General features: G+C 42.1%; 1 protein-coding gene across 5 annotated transcripts in view; it reads right to left on the bottom strand.

Moving 5' to 3' along the window:
* Window positions 1-650: 650 nt before the first annotated feature.
* The window catches only part of LOC132404807 (protein FAM149A-like), a 101,240-nt gene continuing 83,046 nt past the window's right edge, over window positions 651-18,844 (bottom strand). For 4 of the 5 annotated variants that reach the window (XM_059989310.1, XM_059989313.1, XM_059989311.1 and 1 more), the window contains exons 12-15: window positions 18,526-18,646; window positions 15,987-16,112; window positions 9,904-9,982; window positions 651-2,323 (exon numbers count right to left, since the gene is read on the bottom strand). In XM_059989310.1, coding sequence (XP_059845293.1) covers window positions 2,244-2,323; window positions 9,904-9,982; window positions 15,987-16,112; window positions 18,526-18,646 — 406 coding nt within the window. In that variant the 3' untranslated portion in view covers window positions 651-2,243. Of the gene's footprint in view, window positions 2,324-9,903; window positions 9,983-15,986; window positions 16,113-18,525; window positions 18,647-18,844 lie in introns of those variants that run through there. The other variant, XR_009515680.1, reaches the window with a different exon arrangement.

Below are 18,844 nucleotides of genomic sequence, written 5' to 3' on the forward strand. Positions count from 1 at the left end.
CACACACCCGGCTTCACATATCACTTTCTGACTTGTCCTCCTTCCCCTCTCCCCTCCTCCCCCCATTTCTTAATCTGGCAACTTCCCCCTTTCTTTCAGGTACTGATGAAGGGTCAACTATTCATTAATTTCCATAGATACTGCCTAACCAGCTGAGTTCCTACAATATTTTGTGTGTATTACTCTGGATTTCCAGCATCTTCATTATCTCTTGTGTTTAACACTTAATATATCAGCAATTTAGCCGCTTCAGCTTGATAATTACTTCAATGTGCAATGGAGAAATGGGGACAAGTTTAAAATTTCATCCTGCAGTCTCTCTGGATTAAACTATAGCTTAGGTCACATGATGAACTGAACACTGAAAAAAAAATCACCTAGATTCTCACGTTACAGGAATGAATTTTGGTCTAGAAGCTCAGTATAGACTAGCTCAGGCTGTGTCCAGGGAGTCAGCAGGGAGCTGACCTATTCCAGACACCACCTCCCATACTGATCCTGTCCCCAGCTAGTGCAGTCTTTTATTGATTCTATTATGGTTATTATTCCATTGTGGATTTATTGAGTATGCCTGCATGAAAATGAATGTCAGGATTGGATATATGGTGACATATATGTACTTTGACAATAAATTTACTTTGAACTTTAATTCTTGTTAGATCATGAAACATTTATTTACACAAAAACGTTGAACAAAACTTTGAAATAACAAAATTTTTAAGATGTATAAACAAACCATTTATTTCACGTCTTATCACAAAATCCAAAGAATTAGAGTTTACAATGATGGCAAAGGTGAACACTTATTTTCTGTACAAGACATTCTTCTGCTTCGACTGAGCAATACCTCAACTAAAATGTGCAACAGATGAACATCATATCAATGAATTAAATATTCACCTACCAATATCACAAACTGTACATTTTGAATCATTGTATCTACTCATACATATTATGAACCATGAAATTTGGCATTGTCACACTTTAAGACAGTCAAAAATTATCTTAGAGAATTACAAAAAGTAGTTAATCTTCAATTCAGCATTATCTCTATTAAATAATGGGCCAAACTCTTCAAGAAACTAAAACTTGATCATAGTTGGTGCAAATATTAACACAGATATCAGCCAGTAAGTTAAGGAAATTAAATGCTGTGAGTTGCCCATTTCCAAATCTTGCTGATAGATTTATATTACTTTACACAAATAGCATCACATCCTTGGCATTGTCCTTTTGTTTTTAGGAATGTGCCAGATCGTCCATAACTTGTCAATTAACCTTGCCATAGAAAATGGCGGCTTAAATAGCATGTAGATTTTCAAAACAATGTCCTTTTCAATATGACTTGGCCTAATAAATTAAGAATGATTAACTGACTTAAAATTTTAATCCATTATCCAATCCTAACAGCATAACATTTGAACAAATTTGAGGGAAAAATATTGACCTACAGAGTTTAAGAGTTCCATGTTGTCATTGCATAGAGTATTGCCAAATTATTAAAACACTTCAGAATTGTATTTTGTCTTATAAATAAAATAAATAAGAAAATAAAATTCATGTTGCTCTTCAGTAAAATGAGAGAAATAGCAAGTGCACGCCATTAGTATTTGTCTTTACATAATCTACAACATTCTGTATTCATGTAAAAAGGAATAAATGCATTTCTGTGGTTTAGCTGCAAACTAAACATTTCCCTTCAGGTTGCTCACAACAACAAGCATAAACTTTCAAGAATAACTATCCAGTCTTGGTTAATGCAAGCCGTGGTAATAGTAGCTGCCTTTCAGTATGTTGCTTATTGAGGTTTTAACAGCATATTGGAATTAATGAGAAATTCAGAATAAAGATGTCAGGCAGTGGTGGAGCTAGCTTCTCATGTCAGGGGTTTGCCCCGTGAGTGGGCAGGGAACTGACAAACCTCAGATACCTTCTCACATCAATCTGTCTGTCTCCACTTATGATACCTGCAAATGATACAGTCCCAGAGTGACCTTCCTGAGGGTCTGACAAGTTGGAGAGTTCCTGTGGAAAATGATTTTATTGCATAGTTTGATTTATAGATATATTGAAAGGAAGACAGATAAGACAGTGCTTGAGACCATTGTGGCACATTGAAGCAAGACTTTGCACTTCAAGCTCTTTGAGTATTCATATTGTTTTGCTTTAATCCAGTGAACTCTGACCTGACATCTGCAGGTTATCCTCATTACCTCCCAATTTCAACTCTCCAGTTTCTGGACTTACTGGACCACCTGGGACCGTTTCTTGGAATTTGCAGGAAAACGGTTGAATGTTTTGGACTGAAGATGAACTTGTGGACCTGTAATAGATAAAGATAGAGATGTGAATGAAAAGCAACTTTGTTTAGAAGTTTTTGCCTGTTTAGCTGAAAGAATTGCCGCATGGAAGAGGGAAACAAAATTATGAAACACATTTTTGCTCATTACATACTTCTAAATGATGCACCAATTTGAAAATCTCTCAAAGTGCACGACTGCTGCTTTATAATGTGCAAATATAACATTGGTATAAATATCCCATTATTTGATCTTAAACAACATAAAAGAACTGGCATTCTTCAATGAAAGTTACTCTAACATTGCATACAACTGAAAATGAATGGTACATACAGAAGTATACTGTCTATACATGTCTTGGTGTCTACATTCACTAAAAGTCAGAACTTTCCACGTTTCCAGTCAGAATTACACATTTGCTGAGTTGGTATTCTTAATATTTTTTTTAAAAGAACCTCAGAATCAGAATCCAGATATTACAGCTGTAATATCAGTTAAACTATCAGCATTCACCTTCATTACACCTTGAATTTCAGCAATATCTGGAACATACAAGCACTTAAATGTTTACATCTAGTTGCGATTGAACCCCTGTTCCTTCCAGAGTTTCACAGTTTGCAGCATTCTCCAGAATAAATGACAGAAATACTGATTCGATGAAAATTTAAGGGATTTACAAACTTCCACCCCCCACCAGAAAATACCTCCAAAATGTTTTGATTTCCTGCTGTCAACAACATACCAACTCTTGCTAACTCATGCATATTTAAGTATATTGTAATTAGATGAATATGGATCAGAATTGGCTGGGAAGGAAGTCGGAGGATCAGAACTGGAGTGCAGCGGAAGCCATTTTGATTTTTTCTAATTCTCATCGGAGTTAAGAGAGGTGAGACTCCACAGGCGTGTGACATCGGGCAGTGAAGCGGGGAAGATTTAAAAAGGACACAGCCTTATACAGCAGGCAGCGTCGTTTGCGGGCAGCAGAGTGGGCCAGGAGCAGAGTGAAGGCTTAAGGGCTTTGGCGGAAGCGGGTGAGGCAAGATAGTTTTAGGTTTCAGTTTTTCCTGTTATTTGAGGAAAAGGGAAGTATGAGTGTGAGGGCAGTTTATTGTTCTCGGTGTCGGATGTGGAAGGTCCCGGAATCTCCTAACCTCCCGGATGTCCACATCTGCACCAGGTGCACCGAACTGCAGCTCCTAAGGGACCGTGTTAGGGAACTGGAGCTGCAGCTCGATGACCTTCGTCTGGTCAGGGAGAGTGAGGAGTTGATAGAGAGGAGTTACAGGCAGGTGGTCACATCGGGGTCACGGGAGACAGAAAAGTGGGTCACAGTAAGGAGGGGGAAGGGGAAGAGTCAGGTACTAGAGAGTACCCCTGTGGCTGTACCCTTTGACAATAAGTACTCCTGTTTGAGTACTGTTCGGGGGTGGGGGGGGGGGGGAGAGGAAGAGACAGCCTGCCTGGGGGAAGCAACAGTGGCCGTGCCTCTGGCACAGAGTCCGGCCTTGTAGCTCAGGAGGGTAGGGAAAGGAAGAGGTAGGCAGTAGTAATAGGGGACTAGATAGTTAAGGGGTCAGATAGGTGATTCTGTGGATGCAATCAAGAGACCTGGATGATAGTTTGCCTCCCTGGTGCCAGGGTCCAAGAAGTTTCTGATCGTGTCCAAGATATCCTGAAGTGGGATCGTGAGGAGCCAGAGGTCATGGTACATATAGGTACCAATGACAGAAGTAGGAAAAGGGAAGAGGTCCTGAAAGGAGAATATAGGGAGTTAGGAAGGCAGTTGAGAAGAAGGACCGCAAAGGTGGTAATCTCGGGATTTTTGCCTGTGCCACGTGACAGTGAGAGTAGGAATGGAATTAGGTGGAGGATAAATGCGTGGCTGAGGGATTGCAGCAGGGAACAGAGATTCAAGTTTCTGGATCATTGGGACCTCTTTTGGAGCAGGTGTGACCTGTACAAAAAGGACGGGTTACACTTGAATCCGAGGGATCCAATATCCTGGCGGGATACTGTTAGGGAGGGTTTAAACTAATTTGGCAGGGGGATGGGAACCGGAATGATGGAGCGAAGGAGAGGGAAAACAGAAATAGATCTAAGGTAGTGAGCAGTAAGGATGTCAGGAAGGACAGGCAGGTGATGGAGCAAATTTGCAGCCATTGGGATGAGTTGTAGTGCAATAAAGTTGCAGTGGAATCAATGCAAAAAGTACCAAATACTGGACTTGAGGTGTTATACTTAAATGCACGCAGCATAAGGAATAAGTTGGATGATCTTGTTGTACAGTTACAGATTGGCAGGTATGATACTGTGGCCATCACTGAGACGTGGCTAAAAGATGCACGTCTCTGGGAGCTGAACGTCTAAGGACACACAGTGTATCGGAAGGATAGGCAGGTAGGTAGAGGGGGTGGTGTGACTTTAATGGTAAGAAATGATATTAAATCATTAGAAAGAGTTGACATAAGATCAGAAAGTAGAGAATCTTTATGGGTTGAGCTAAGAAATCGCAGGGTTAAAAGGACCCTGATGGCCGTTATCTACAGGCCTCCTAACAGCTGCTGTGATGTGGACTACAAATTACAAAAGGCTTGCCAGAAGGGCAGTGTTATGATAACACTGATGTAGGGGAAGTCAAGGACAGTATAAAAATAAACGAGAAGTATAACATAGCAAAGATGAGCGGGAAGCCAGAGGATTGGGAAACTTTTAAAGAGCAACAGAAGATTACTAAAAAGGCAATATGGGGAGAAAAGATGAGGTACGAAGGTAAGCTAGCCAAGAATATAAAGGATAGTAAAAGCTTCTTTAGGTATGTGAAGAGGAAAAAATTATTTATGACCAAACTTGGGCCCTTGAAGGCAGAAATGGGTGAATTTATTATGGAGAACAAGGAAATGGCAGACGAGTTGAACAGGTACTTTGGACCTGTCTTCACTAGGGAGGACACAGACAATCTCCCAGATGTAATACTGGCCAGAGGACTCAGGGTAATGGAGGGACTGAAAGAAATTCACATTGGGCAGAAAATGGTGTTGGGTAGACTGGTGGGACTGAAGGCCTATAAATCCCCAGGGCCTGATGGTCTGCATCCCAGGGTACTTAAGGAGGTGGCTCCAGAAATCGTGGAAGCATTGGTAATCATTTTCCAATGTTCTATAGATTCAGGATCAGTTCCTGAGGATTGGAGGATAGCTAATGTTATCCCACTTTTTGAGAAAGGAGGGAGGGAGAAAACAGGGAATTATAGACCATCAGTAGTGGGGAAGATGCTGGAGTCAATTATAAAAGATGAAATAACGGCACATTTGGATAGCAGTAACAAGATCGGTCTGAGTCAGCATGGATTTACTAAGGGAAAATCATGCTTGATTAATCTTCTGGAATTTTTTGATGATGTAACTATAAAAATGGACAAGGGAAAGCCAGTGTATGTAGTGTACCTGGACTTTCAGAAAGCCTTTGATAAGGACCCACATAGGAGATTAGCAGGCAAAATTAAAGCACATGGTATTAGGGGTAGGGTACTCACATGGATAGAAAATTGGTTGGCAGACAACAAACAAAGAGTAGGGATTAACAGGTCCTTTTCAGAATGGCAGGCAGTGACTAGTGGGGTACCACAAGGCTTGGTGTTGGGACCGCAGCTGTTTACAATATACATTAATGATTTAGATGAAGGGAAGAAAAGTAACATTAGCCAATTTGCAGATGACACAAAGCTGGGTAGTAGTATGAAATATGAGGAGGATGTTAGGAGAATGCAGGGTGACTTGGACAGGTTGGGTGAGTGGGCAGCTGCATGGCAGATGCAGTTCAATGTGGATAAATGTGAGGTTATCCACTTTGGTGGCAAGAACAGGAAGGCAGATTACTATCTGAAAGGTGTCAAGTTAGGAAAAGGGGAAGTACAAAGAGATCTAGGTGTTCATCAGTCACTGAAAATAAGCATGCAGGTACAGCAGGCAGTGAAGAAAGCTAATGGCACGTTGGCCTTCATAACAAGGGGAGTTGAGTATAGGAGCAAAGAGGTCCTTCTGCAGTTGTACAGGGCCCTGGTGAGACCACACCTGGAGTACTGTGTGCAGTTTTGGTCTCCAAATTTGAGGAAAGACATTCTTGCTATTGAGGGAGTGCAGCATAGGTTCACAAGGTTAATTCCCAGGATGGTGGGACTGTCATATGTTGAAAGATTGGAGTGACTGGGCTTGTATACACTGTAATTTAGAAGGATGAGAGGGGATCTGATTGAAACATAAGATTATTAAGGGATTGGACACGCTAGAGGCAGGAAAAATGTTCCTGATGTTGGGGGAGTCCAGAACCAGAGGCCACAGTTTAAGAACAAGGGGTAGGCCATTTAGAACAGAGTTGAGGAAAAACTTTTTCACCTAGAGAGTTGTGGATCTATGAAATACTCTGCCTCAGAAAGCAGTGGAGGCCAATTCTCTGGATGCTTTCAAGAAAGAGTTAGACAGAGCTCTTAAAGATAGCGGAGTTAAGGGATATGGGGAGAAGGCAGGAACAGGGTACTGATTGTGGATGATCAGCCATGATCACATTGAATGGCAGTGTTGGCTCAAAGGGCCGAATGGCCTACTCCTGCAGCTATTGTCTATTGACCTTTCAAAAGTCGATAGATTCTGGCCTGGTTCTGTTGGATTGGAAGATTGCAAATGTCACTCCACTATTTAAGAAGGGGACAAGGAAGCAAAAAGGAAATTATAGACCAGTTAGCTTGACATCGGTGGTTAGGAAGTTGTTGGAGTTGATTGTCAAGGATGAGGTTACAGAGTACCTGGAGGCATATGACAAGATAGGCAGAACTCAGCATGGTTTCCTTAAAGGAAAATCCTGCCTGACAAACCTAGTGCAATTTTTTTTGAGGAAATTACAAGTAGGCTAGACAAGGGAGATGCAGTGGATGTTGTGTATTTGGATTTTCAGAAGGCCTTTGACAAGGTACTGCACATGAGGCTGCGAAGCAAGGGCCCACGGAATTACGGGAAAGTTACTTACGTGGATAGAGTGTTGGGTGATTAGCAGGAAATAGAGAGTGGGAATAAAGGGATCCCATTCTGGTTGGCTGCTGGTTACCAGTGGTGTTCCACAGGGGTCCATGTTGGGGCTGCTTCTTTTTTATGTTGTATATCAACCATTTGGATTATGGAATAGACAGCTTTGTGGCTAAGTTTGCTGATGATACAAAGATAGGTGGAGGGGCCGGTAGTGCTGAGTCTGCAGAGAGACTTGGATAGATTGGGGTAATGGGCAAAGAAGTGACAAATGAATTACAATGTTGGAAAGTGTATGATCTTGCACTTTGGTAGAAGAAATAAACGGGCAGACTATTATTTAAATGGGGAGAGAATTCAAAGTTCTGAGATGCAACGGGACTTGGGAGTCCTCGTGCAGGATACCCTTAAGGTTAACCTCCAGGTTGAGTCAGTGGTGAAGGCAGCGAATGCAATGTTGGCATTCATTTCTAGAGGAATAGAGTATAGGAGCAGGGATGTGATGTTGAGGCTCTATAAGGCACTGGTAAGACCTCACTTGGAATACTGTGTGCAGTTTTGGGCTCCTTATTTAAGAAAGGAGGTGCTGACATTGGAGAGGGCTCAGAGAAGATTCACCAGAATGATTCCAGGAATGAGAGGTTTAACATATGAGGAACATTGGACCACTCTTGGACTGTACTCCTTGGAGTTTAGAATAATGAGGGGGGGGGGACCTCATAGAAACATTTCGAATGTTGAAAGACATGGACAGAATGGATGTGGCAAAGTTGTTTCCCATGGTGGGAGAGTCTAGTACGAGAGGACATGATTTGAGGATTGCAGGGCGCCCATTCAGAACAGAGATGCGAAAAATTTTTTAGCCAGAGGGTGGTGAATCTATGGAAATTGTTGCTATGGGCGGCAGTGGTGGCCAAGTCATTGGTTGTATTTAAGGCAGAGATTGATAGGTATCTGAGTAGTCAGGGCATCAAAGGTTATGGTGAGAAGGCGGGGGAGTGGGACTAAAGGGGAGATTGGATCAGCTCATGATGAAATGGCAAAGCAGACTCGACGGGCCAAATGGTCGACTTCTGCACCTTTGTCTTATGGAAGTGGCAGTTCAGTAATGCAACTGCTTGTTATTCTTCCAAACAGTTTGGTTCTCAGGCGAGCAGTAGAGCATAAGCTTCTGAAACCCCCCCAGCCCCCCCATGTTTATTCAGGAAACCTGCTTGTGGACACGTTCATATGGCAGCAGAGCCTGGCGTAAATAAAGTGTTTGTGTAGTCACCAGAACAACCTCCACCTCTGATGCACTAAAGTAAATCATAATCACTCTCCTCTTTGTCAATCTCCATCTCACAAACCACAATCTACTGGCATCTTTTACTTACCTGACTCTCACAGCTATCTTGCCTATACTTTTTCCCAACCAGTCCTATTAAAATCCTATTCCCTTCTCTCAGTTCCTCTATCTCCACCACATCTGTTCTCAGGATGGAAATTTCCATTTTAGAACACCTGAGATGTCCTGATTTTTCAAACAATAGTTTCTCTTCCACCTATTTTGATACTACCCTCACCAGCATCTCCTCCATTTCGCCCTCACCCCATCCTCTCATCGTCACAATAGGCACAGAGGTCCCCTTGTCCCTGCTTACAACCCCACTAGCCTCCATACTCCATACTAGCCTCCAGCACATCATACTCCATAACTTACAATATTTCCAAAGAGTTCATCTTTAACTTTCACCCCCTCTGCTTTCCATAGGGGTCACTCTCAACACGACTCCCTTGTCCACTCATTTCTCCCCACTGATCTCCCTCCTAGCACCTAGGCCTGCAACTGTGACTAGAGCTACACCTCCTCCCTCACCACCATTCAGGGCCCCAAACTGTCCTTACAAGTGAAACGACACTTACCCTGTGAGTTTGTAATAGGAGATCTCCCAGTGGATACCAATATCATTTTGACATCCCAATCCCATTCTGACATATCTAGCAATGGCCTCCTCTACTGCCTCAATGAGGCCAAACTCAGTTTCATATTCTGACCAGGTATCCTCCAACCTATTGGCATGAACATCGACTTCTCTAACTTCCTGTAATCATTCCCCCCCTCCCTTCTCCCTTTCCCCCTTACCCCTTCTTCTCTTCACTTGCCCATCACCTCCATTTGGTGCCTCTCCTCTTTCCCTTTCTCCCATGGTTTACTGTCCTCTCGTGTCAGATCTCTTCTTCTTCAGCCTTTTTCACCCATCACCTCCCAGGATCATAATTCATCCCCCCTCCTGCACTCACAGGAGCCTGACGACCAACACTCAATGTTTTACAAACAGCTTCTTCCCCTTCCTCATCAGATTTCGGATTGATCCATGAACTCATGAACACTATTTGTCTTTTACACTAGTTAGCTATTTTATAATATAATAAATTTTATGTCTTACACTGCACTGCTGCCACAAAACAACAAAGTTCATGGCATATGTCAGGCATAATAAACCTGATTCTGAAGACATATCATGTTAGATTTCGATACTCACAGTGAGACCAAATTCAAATTCCTTCTCTCCAATTTTAATATAACAACACTGCTTGTTTACCTGTAAAGGAAGCCCGTCCTAACCGTGCTTGGCTACCATAGTCCATTGGTGTGAACGACCTTTTGAAAGGAGTATCAGACTGAAATACAATGTATTTTGCAACAGTTAACAGTAGCTGTATTCAGTTATTTCAGCTCAAGCCAACAATTCTCATCTATAGGCATCAGAGATTCTATTATAGTGAATTTGAAGGAAATACCCTTCACCCATTAATTATCAAAAAATTTTGATTCTATTCTTTTGAAAGTACTAGAAAAATGACAGACAAATTATCCTGTTCTTGAATACTGGAGTTGCTGACAATGAGAACAAGCAGTGTGGTAATCATCTGACCTAGCATACCAAATTTGTTTCAATCTCGTGATACAATTTTAGTAATCAACCAGCACTAAGTGCACTGTCATTTGTTTCACCACAATAACAGATGATCTACTTTCATGAGCGGTTGGTATTAGTTTAACCCTGCTTGCTGTTCTTAAGGCTAGCCTACAATTCATAAAGGAACACTATGAATGTAAGTGTTCATTTTGGAGGTAATTGTAACTTCAGGAGAAAATAGATTCCACAAGTCAAGCCCAAGAACTTGGATAGTGTGCGAAAAAAAGTAGCGGACCTTCAAATGATATATCTAACCAAATATACCGCTGACCTGCTACACAAATTAATGCACCACTCAACTACCTACAATCTCTGGCCAGCAGTTTCATTAATTATAGCTTCACATCCACATCTCAAGCCTATACTCGCTATTAATTAAGTGATCAACACATGCACATCATCCAAAGACAAAACCCACTGGAAGCTTTGCTTCTCTTTTGAGCCATTTAAAATTTGCATCATGCCTAACAACAAAGAATAGACAAAATATGATAGCATTCTCACGGCTAAACCACCTTTGCATATCCTTCGTCAACTTCAACCCACACTTTCTGAATCACAAACAAGAAATGGTATCCTATATCCTTGTAATTTTCTCCCTTTGGGTGACATAAAAGAGCCACTTGGGAGAACCAGAGTAGAACAAAAGTGAAACTATCACTCACTTAACACTTGTAGCCTCCTGCGTTTTCCCTCACTGGGCTAGACAAAAAAGTTTTCAAAATACCCTGTAAGAAAATACTCTAAAGGGAAGTCAGATCATATTTCCTTCCATATTTCCCCTACCTTCTAAATGGGCCTTTTACCCTGCACCCTCTGTTGTACTGCAGCCACAAGCTTAAGAGCAGCTCGACTTGTACAGCAGAGGAACAGACCCCTCGGTCTGGCATACCTATCTACACTACGTATAGTAGAAACTGTAAGGTCAATGCAAACTCTGAGCAGATCATTCCCTGTAAACCTGCAATGGTCCAGAAACATCAAACTTCAAACACCAGCCAGGCTATGCTCTCCTCTCTTTGTTGCATCAGAAAGGAGGTACAGGAGCCTCAAATCCAACATTACCAGATTCAGGAATAGTTATTACTCCTCAACCATCAGGCTCTTGAACCAGTGAGAATCATTTCAGTTACCCCAATACTGAACTGATTCGGCAACCAGTCCACTCACTTTTAAGGTCAACTCATGTCTCAATATCTATTTATCATTATTATCATCATTTTTTTTTTGTATTTGTGCAATTTGTTGTCTTTTTACACATTCGTTGTTTGGCCATCTTTGTTGTATATGTTTTTTCATTGCTTCCATTGTGTTTCTTTGTATATATTGTGAATGCCCACAAGAAAATGAATCTCGGGGTAGTATATGGTGACATATGCCTTTGGTAATACATTTACTTTGACTTACTAAGGAATTCTTCTTACTCAAGGCAAAGTTCTATAAAAATAAAACTGCTATTAACCTACAAACCTTTGAATAGCATTGATGAGGGCAAGGGAGGCAAGGGCAGGCATTCTTTAGGTCTTCAGAATATATTAGTACATACACTTCCATACCCATCTTACTCCAAAACAGAAGCAAATCCACACTTGAGTCCTTACAGCAGATACAACAAAACTGAATTCTGAAGTCAAGAGGTCCTGTAATCTGATCCTTGATTATTGATAGTGATAATGTCAATTAGAAATATTCTGTATTTTACCTAAATTCATAAAGTTTCTTGTTTTCCAACTACACACATCATAAGCAAAGTGAAATTTTGGACAGTTTCCACAGCACCATTTCACCAATCCTATTCAAGAAGAATGAGGATCCTGCTGACATCAAATCACTCACAGAGTGAACTTTGCTAGATCTGAGCCATCCTTTGAAAATAAAAGAAACTGGAAGTTTTTCTTTTTACTTTTCAATTAGCAATATTGATAACGGGTGCTTAAAGTACAACAAATAATCATCATTTCTTACATCTAACCTTGGTGACCATTATGAGATGCAGACATACAAGTTTAATTAACAAACAAGGAAATCTGCAGATGCTGGAAATTCAAACAACAACACACACAAAATGCTGGTGGAACACAGCAGGCCAGGCAGCATCTATAGGAAGAAGCACTGTCGACGTTTCAGGCCGAGACCCTTCGTCAGGACTGACCGAAAGGTAAGATAGTAAGAGATTTGAAAGTAGTGGGGGGAGGGGGAAATGCAAAATGACAGGAGAAGACCGGAGGGGGTGGGATGAAGTGGAAAGGCGATTGGCGAAAGTGATACAGAGCTGGAGAAGGGAAAGGATCATGGGACGGGAGGCCTCGGGAGGCCATGGATTGGCCTCAGCCATCGATCTCGGGCATATTGAAAACCCGGACTCCAGCACCATCAACGCGGGTTCCAACGACCATGGACAGCTTCAAAGCGATTGAGCAACCACCGACTGCGACTCCAACCTTGAACTCCAGGCCGGGTCTTCACATGCTGCGATTGTGATTCCCGTCTCCCCTTCCCCCACCACCACTCTGCAATCCCCTCTCCCTCAGATCGCATCGTCAGCTCCTGGGCTCTTAGAGGCTCCGTCTTCCTCTCACCCCAACCCTTCCCTCTCCACTGACATTACCAGCCTCCCTCCCCCCTCTGATCCCATCTCTCATCCGTGCCGGGTCTTTACCATCCCCTCCGACCTTCGGCAGAGTGCTCTGTCCTCATTAAGGACCTCACCGTTGTCCCCCTTTGCCCACACCTCAGTGAGTTCCGTGTACACCATGACGCTGAACTCTTCTTCCGCCGGCTCCGTCTCCGAGCTTACTTCTTTGGCAAGGATTCTCCTACCCCCACCAATGACCCCTTCTCCCGTCTTTGACCCTCCTCCTCTTCATGGACACCCCGCTCTGGTCTTCTACCTGCTCTGGATCTCTTTATTGCTAATTGCCGACGGGACATCAACCGTCTTGACTTCACCACACCCTGTTCCAATTCCAACCTCACTCCTTCCGAACACTCTGCTCTCCTCTCCCTCCGCACCAATCCCAACCTCACTATAAAACCTGCTGATAAGGGGGGACCTGTTGTTGTCTGGCGTACTGACCTCTACCTGGCCGAGGCACAACTACAACTCTCTGATACCTCCTCTTATTTACCCCTTGATCATGAGCCCACTAAGGAGCACCAGGCCATTGTCTCCTATACCATCACCAACCTTATCAGCTCTGGGGATCTCCCATCCAGTGCCACCAACCTCATAATTCCCACACCCCGCACTTCCCGTTTCTATCTCCTACCCAAGATCCACAAACCTGCCTGTCCAGGTAGACCTATTGTCTCAGCTTGCTCCTGCCCCACTGAACTCATTTCTGCATACCTTGACACTGTCTTATCCCCTCTTGTTCAATCTCTTCCCACCTATGTTCATGACACTTCTCATGCTTTGAATTTTTTCAATGATTTTAAGTTCCCTGGTCCCCACCGTCTTATTTTCACCATGGATATCTAGTCCCTATATACCTCCATCCCCCACCGAGATGGTCTCAAAGCTCTTCGCTTTATTTTGAATTCCAGACCTAACCAATTCCCCTCTACCACCACTCTCCTCCGTCTAGTGGAATTAGTTCTTACTCTCAATAATTTTTCCTTTGGCTCCTCCCACTTCCTCCAAACCAAGGGTGTAGCCATGGGCACCCGTATGGGTCCCAGTTATGCCTGCCTTTTTGTTGGCTTTGTGGAACAGTCCATGTTTCAAGTCTATACTGGTATCCATCCCCCTCTTTTCCTTCGCTACATCGACGACTGCATTGGCGCTGCCTCTTGCACGCATGCTGAGCTCGTCGACTTCATTAACTTTGGGTCCAACTTTCACCCTGCCCTCAAATTTACCTGGTCCATTTCTGACACCTCCCTCCCCTTTCTTGATCTTTCTGTCTCCATCTCTGGAGACGGCCTATCTACTGATATCTACTATAAGCCTGCAGACTCTCACAGCTACCTGGACTATTCCTCTTCCCACCCTGTCTCTTGCAAAAATGCTGTCCCCTTCTCACAATTCCTCCGTCTCCACCGCATCTGCTCTCAGGATGAGGCTTTCATTCCAGGACGAAGGAGATGTCTTCCTTTTTTAAACAAAGGGGTTTCCCTTCATCCACCATCAACTCTGCTCTCAAATGCATCTCTCCCATTTCCTGCACATCTGCCCTCACCCAATCCACCCACCACCCCACTCGGGATAGAGTTCCCCTCATCCTTACCTACCACCCCACCAGCCTCCAGGTCCAACATATAATTCTCCGTAACTTCCGCCATGTTTAATGGGATCCCACTACCAAACACATCTTTCCCTCCCCCCCCCCCTTTCTGCTTTTCGCAGGGATCGCTCCCTACGCGACTCCCTTGTCCACTCATTCCCCCCCCCATCCCTTCCCACTGATCTCCCTCCTGGCACTTATCCTTGTAAACTGAACAAGTGCTACACCTGCCCTTACACTTCCTCCCTCACCACCGTTCAGGGCCCCAGACAGTCCTTTCAGGTGAGGCAACACTTCACCTGTGAGTTGGCTGGTGTGGTATACTGCGTCCGGTGCTCCCGGTGTGGCCTTTTATATATTGGTGAGACCTGACGCAGACTGGGAGACCGTTTCACTGAACACCTATGCTCGGTCCGCCAGAAAAAGCAGGATCTCCCAGTGGCCACACATTTTAATTCCACGTCCCATTCCCATTCTGATATGTCTATCCATGGCCTCCTCTATTGTCAAAATGAATCCAAACTCAGGTTGGAGGAACAACACCTTATATACCGGCTGGGTAACCTCCAACCTGATGGCATGAACATTGACTTCTCTAACTTCCGTTAATGCCCCTCCTCCCCTTCTTACCCTATCTCTGATATATTTAGTTGTTTGCCTGTTCTCCATCTCCCTCTGGTGCTCCCCCCCGCTTTCTTTCTCCTGAGGCCTCCCGTCCCATGATCCTTTCCCTTCTCCAACTCTGTATCACTTTCGCCAATCACCTTTCCAGCTCTTAGCGTCATCTCACCCCCTCCAGTCTTCTCCTATCATTTCGCACTGCCCCCTCCCCTGACTACTTTCAAATCTCTTACTATCTTTCCTTTCGGTTAGTCCTGACGAAGGGTCTCAGCCCGAAACATTGACAGCGCTTCTCCACATAGATGCTGCCTGGCCTGCTGTGTTCTACCAGCATTTGGTGTGTGTTCAAGTTTAATTAATCCTCTTGGTAAAATATATTTATGCTGACCAGGCTAATTCATACTTCTAAATCCAAGACTGTGTTGTAGGCAACCTTTTAGATGGAAGTAAAATCCCAGCAGCACGATTTTGAGGACTCTGGTGTCCTGGCAAATACTTATCCCTTAACTAACATCACTAACAACAGCTTGTTATCATATTGTCTTAACATGTGAAATTTGAATAGCACTTTACTTATGTTATAACAGTGATCATCTTTTTAAAGGTTGACCACAAAAGTTGATATAAAATGCAAGTTTGGCTTTCTTTATTGCATGGGTTTGTATAAAGTACTGCAATTTTTCCAATATGCAAACTGGTTAAAAGACATTCTTCTTGTCTTTACTATATTTCCCCCATCTTCAAGTCTCCTTGATCAATTTAACATCTATTTACCTTATATTAAATATTCATCCTCGATTATGCAATGGCAACTTAGATAGCTTAGTAGGCTACTTATTTCCTTGTTAAAAACAATACCCTAAATGTGTGAGTTGTGTTCGGCCTTGAAGAGGTATCCAAAGCAAATGGTCGTTCCCTGAGAGGTCGCCGTCCTGTTCCTTCCCCAACTGCGCTTGACACTCGGCTGTGCAAAAATCTTCCTCTCTGTGATAGAATACAATTATTGTGCAGTTTTCTAAAAGCCAGTTTCAAAAATTATCTAACATTTGTAGAAGTAAACAATCTGGCCATAGGTGGTGGTTAAGAAATTTTAATAATAGAAACATTCAGAGGCAATCATTACTTCAATTGCTTGAGTAGAGAATGACATAATTGTCTACAATCATTCTTAAAAATAAGGGGTTCAAGTACTGCTCAAGGGACTTAGACGCAAAATTCTAGATTCAGAATGCAGTGCCATACCAGTGGTGTGCAACTATCAGAACTACTATCTTTTGGATGACACAATAAAACAGGGACCCATGAGGTCTCATAGTAGGACACAGAAGATCAATTTTAAAAGGATATTATTCAATGTCCTAGCCAATAATTATTCATCATTTAAGACTACTTAAAATAGCTTATTTACGTTTGTTTGCACAATTTTAGCTGCTTTATTTCCTACATTGTTATAGCTCATTCAATATTACTTTGTTGGTTCTAAAGTTCTTTGAAAAGAATATAAAGTTATTATTAAAGTCTTTACTAATTATTCTTCACAAATATAGTGATCTGAATTTACTTGGTAATGAAACATAAAAATTAGAAATAACCAAAGTCTACTTGTCCCCTCAAACCTGTTCCAACATTCATTGAGATCATGGCTGATTTGACTGCCACTGCAAACATGCCTAACTCCAGTAACCTTTCACCCTTTGCTTATTAGGAATCTCATTTTATTTTCAATATTTTTTGTGATAGCCTTTTCAACTTTATTGGCTAGGAGAGCTATTTTGTTACACTGGAAAGATTCTAATCCACCTACTGTTTTTCTTTGGCTTTCCTCCATCATGTCCTGTTTAAGTTTGGAGAAAATTAGAAGCCGGACATTTGACACATCTTTTAATTTTCAGCAAACCTGGCGACCTTTTATTCAATATTTTCATATGATTTAATTTCTTCTTCTCTTTCCTTATTTTTTTTTGGTAAAATCTTTTTTTCTTTTTTCCCTCTTTCTCCGCAAAGGTTCAGAGCTGACCAGAAGGATGTTTTCTTTTTTCTCTTTTCTAATTTAATCCTCAAATGGACTGCGCAGTCTCTTTTTTTTTTATGTTTTAGGTTAGTTTAGTGGGGTTTTTTTCTCTTTATTATAAAAATTTCCAGACCTTTTTTTTTGTATGAATTGCCAAGAGGAGTTGTGGTTCTTTGTTTATACACTATAGCCTAATGTTACATTTATATAACTTTGACAGTATATATCCCTTTTGTTGTTTGTATGTTTTTTGCATTATGTATTTGATATAACTTCTCTGATTTGAATCTATTCATTTTTTAAAAAATCAATTAGGAATCTATCCACCCATTTCCAACAACCTTTGAGAAAGCATGTTCCAAAGACTCACAACCCTCTGACAAAATGGGTACCCAGGTAGTGGCGTAGCTGTTGACATGACACTATTACAGCTCAGGGCATCGGAACTCAAGAGTTTAATTCTGTCTGTAAGGAGTCCCTGTATGTTTCCCCACCCCCACCCCGGACCACATGGGTTTTACCTGGGGGTTCCGGTTTCTTCCCGCAGTCCATATTCGTACCAGGTAAGTTAATTGGTCATTGTAAATGTCCCATGATTGGGTTAGGGTTAATCAGGTTGTTGGAGGATGCTGGAGTGGTGTGGCTCAAAGGTTTAGAAGGGTCTGCTCTGCACTGTCTCGCTAAATAATACAAATACAAATAAATACTTCCGCCTTACCTGTCTTAAACGGGTAAAGCTTTATTTTTAAACATTGACTCCTTGTTCTAGATTCCCCCACAAAAGGAAACATCCTTTCCATAGTCCAGTCAAGCCCCCGCAAGATCATACATATGTCAATCAACTCACTTCTTCCAAGCTCCAATGGTTCGAAGCGTCACCCATGCACCTTTTCCTCACAAGATAACCCACCTATTCCAACTTAAAGATAATTTACTACGTCTACGCCTAAATAAATTGTTGAGAGGCATCACAGAAAACAGTGCTTTGAGAGATGATGAGTCATGAGCATGATAAAATGGGGAATTTTATCCAACTTAACCTTGCACTCAGCAGCTTAAGTTAAATTATAAGCTCCCAGCAACAGCTTAATGTGAAAATACTGGAAATATTCAGCATTCCTTGCAGCATCTTTGGGGAAGATAACTGTCAACTTTCCAGTTTGATGGACTTGCATCAAAACTTAGAAAATATACCCATCAAACACATTTCTCTCTCCATGGTTGCTACCCATCCTGAATATTTCTGTTTTTGTTTCAGGTTTCCAATATTTGCTACTTTTTGTTATGAGAGTTTAAACACTCTATGGCACTTTAAAGCAGTATTTGTAATTGGTAACAAGCCATCAAGTTTAATTAATATGAAAATATTGAAGCTTTCCACCTTACCAGTTGTGGTACTGATCCAGGCAGAGGAATGTGCATTTCTGCTGACTCAGAATTAATGGGTGGCAGCTGGTTATGACGAGTCGCTTGTGATGGAGAGGTGAGTTGGTCTAGTCCAGTGTGTCTTAACAAATGAGAATCAGAAATCTTTTTTAGCAAATCTCTGTTGATAAAAAATGCTGCAACAATTAAAATCAGGTTCATGAAACTGGTTAATGCCAAATCAAATGCAGTGCAATAAAAAAATGTCTACAATGAAAAAAGCCAATTGCAATACAAATTATATTGTATATTGCCACATAGTGGAGTCTAATTTTGTGCA

The sequence above is a fragment of the Hypanus sabinus genome, chromosome 14, assembly GCF_030144855.1.
Source record: "Hypanus sabinus isolate sHypSab1 chromosome 14, sHypSab1.hap1, whole genome shotgun sequence".
Lineage (NCBI taxonomy): Eukaryota > Metazoa > Chordata > Chondrichthyes > Myliobatiformes > Dasyatidae > Hypanus > Hypanus sabinus.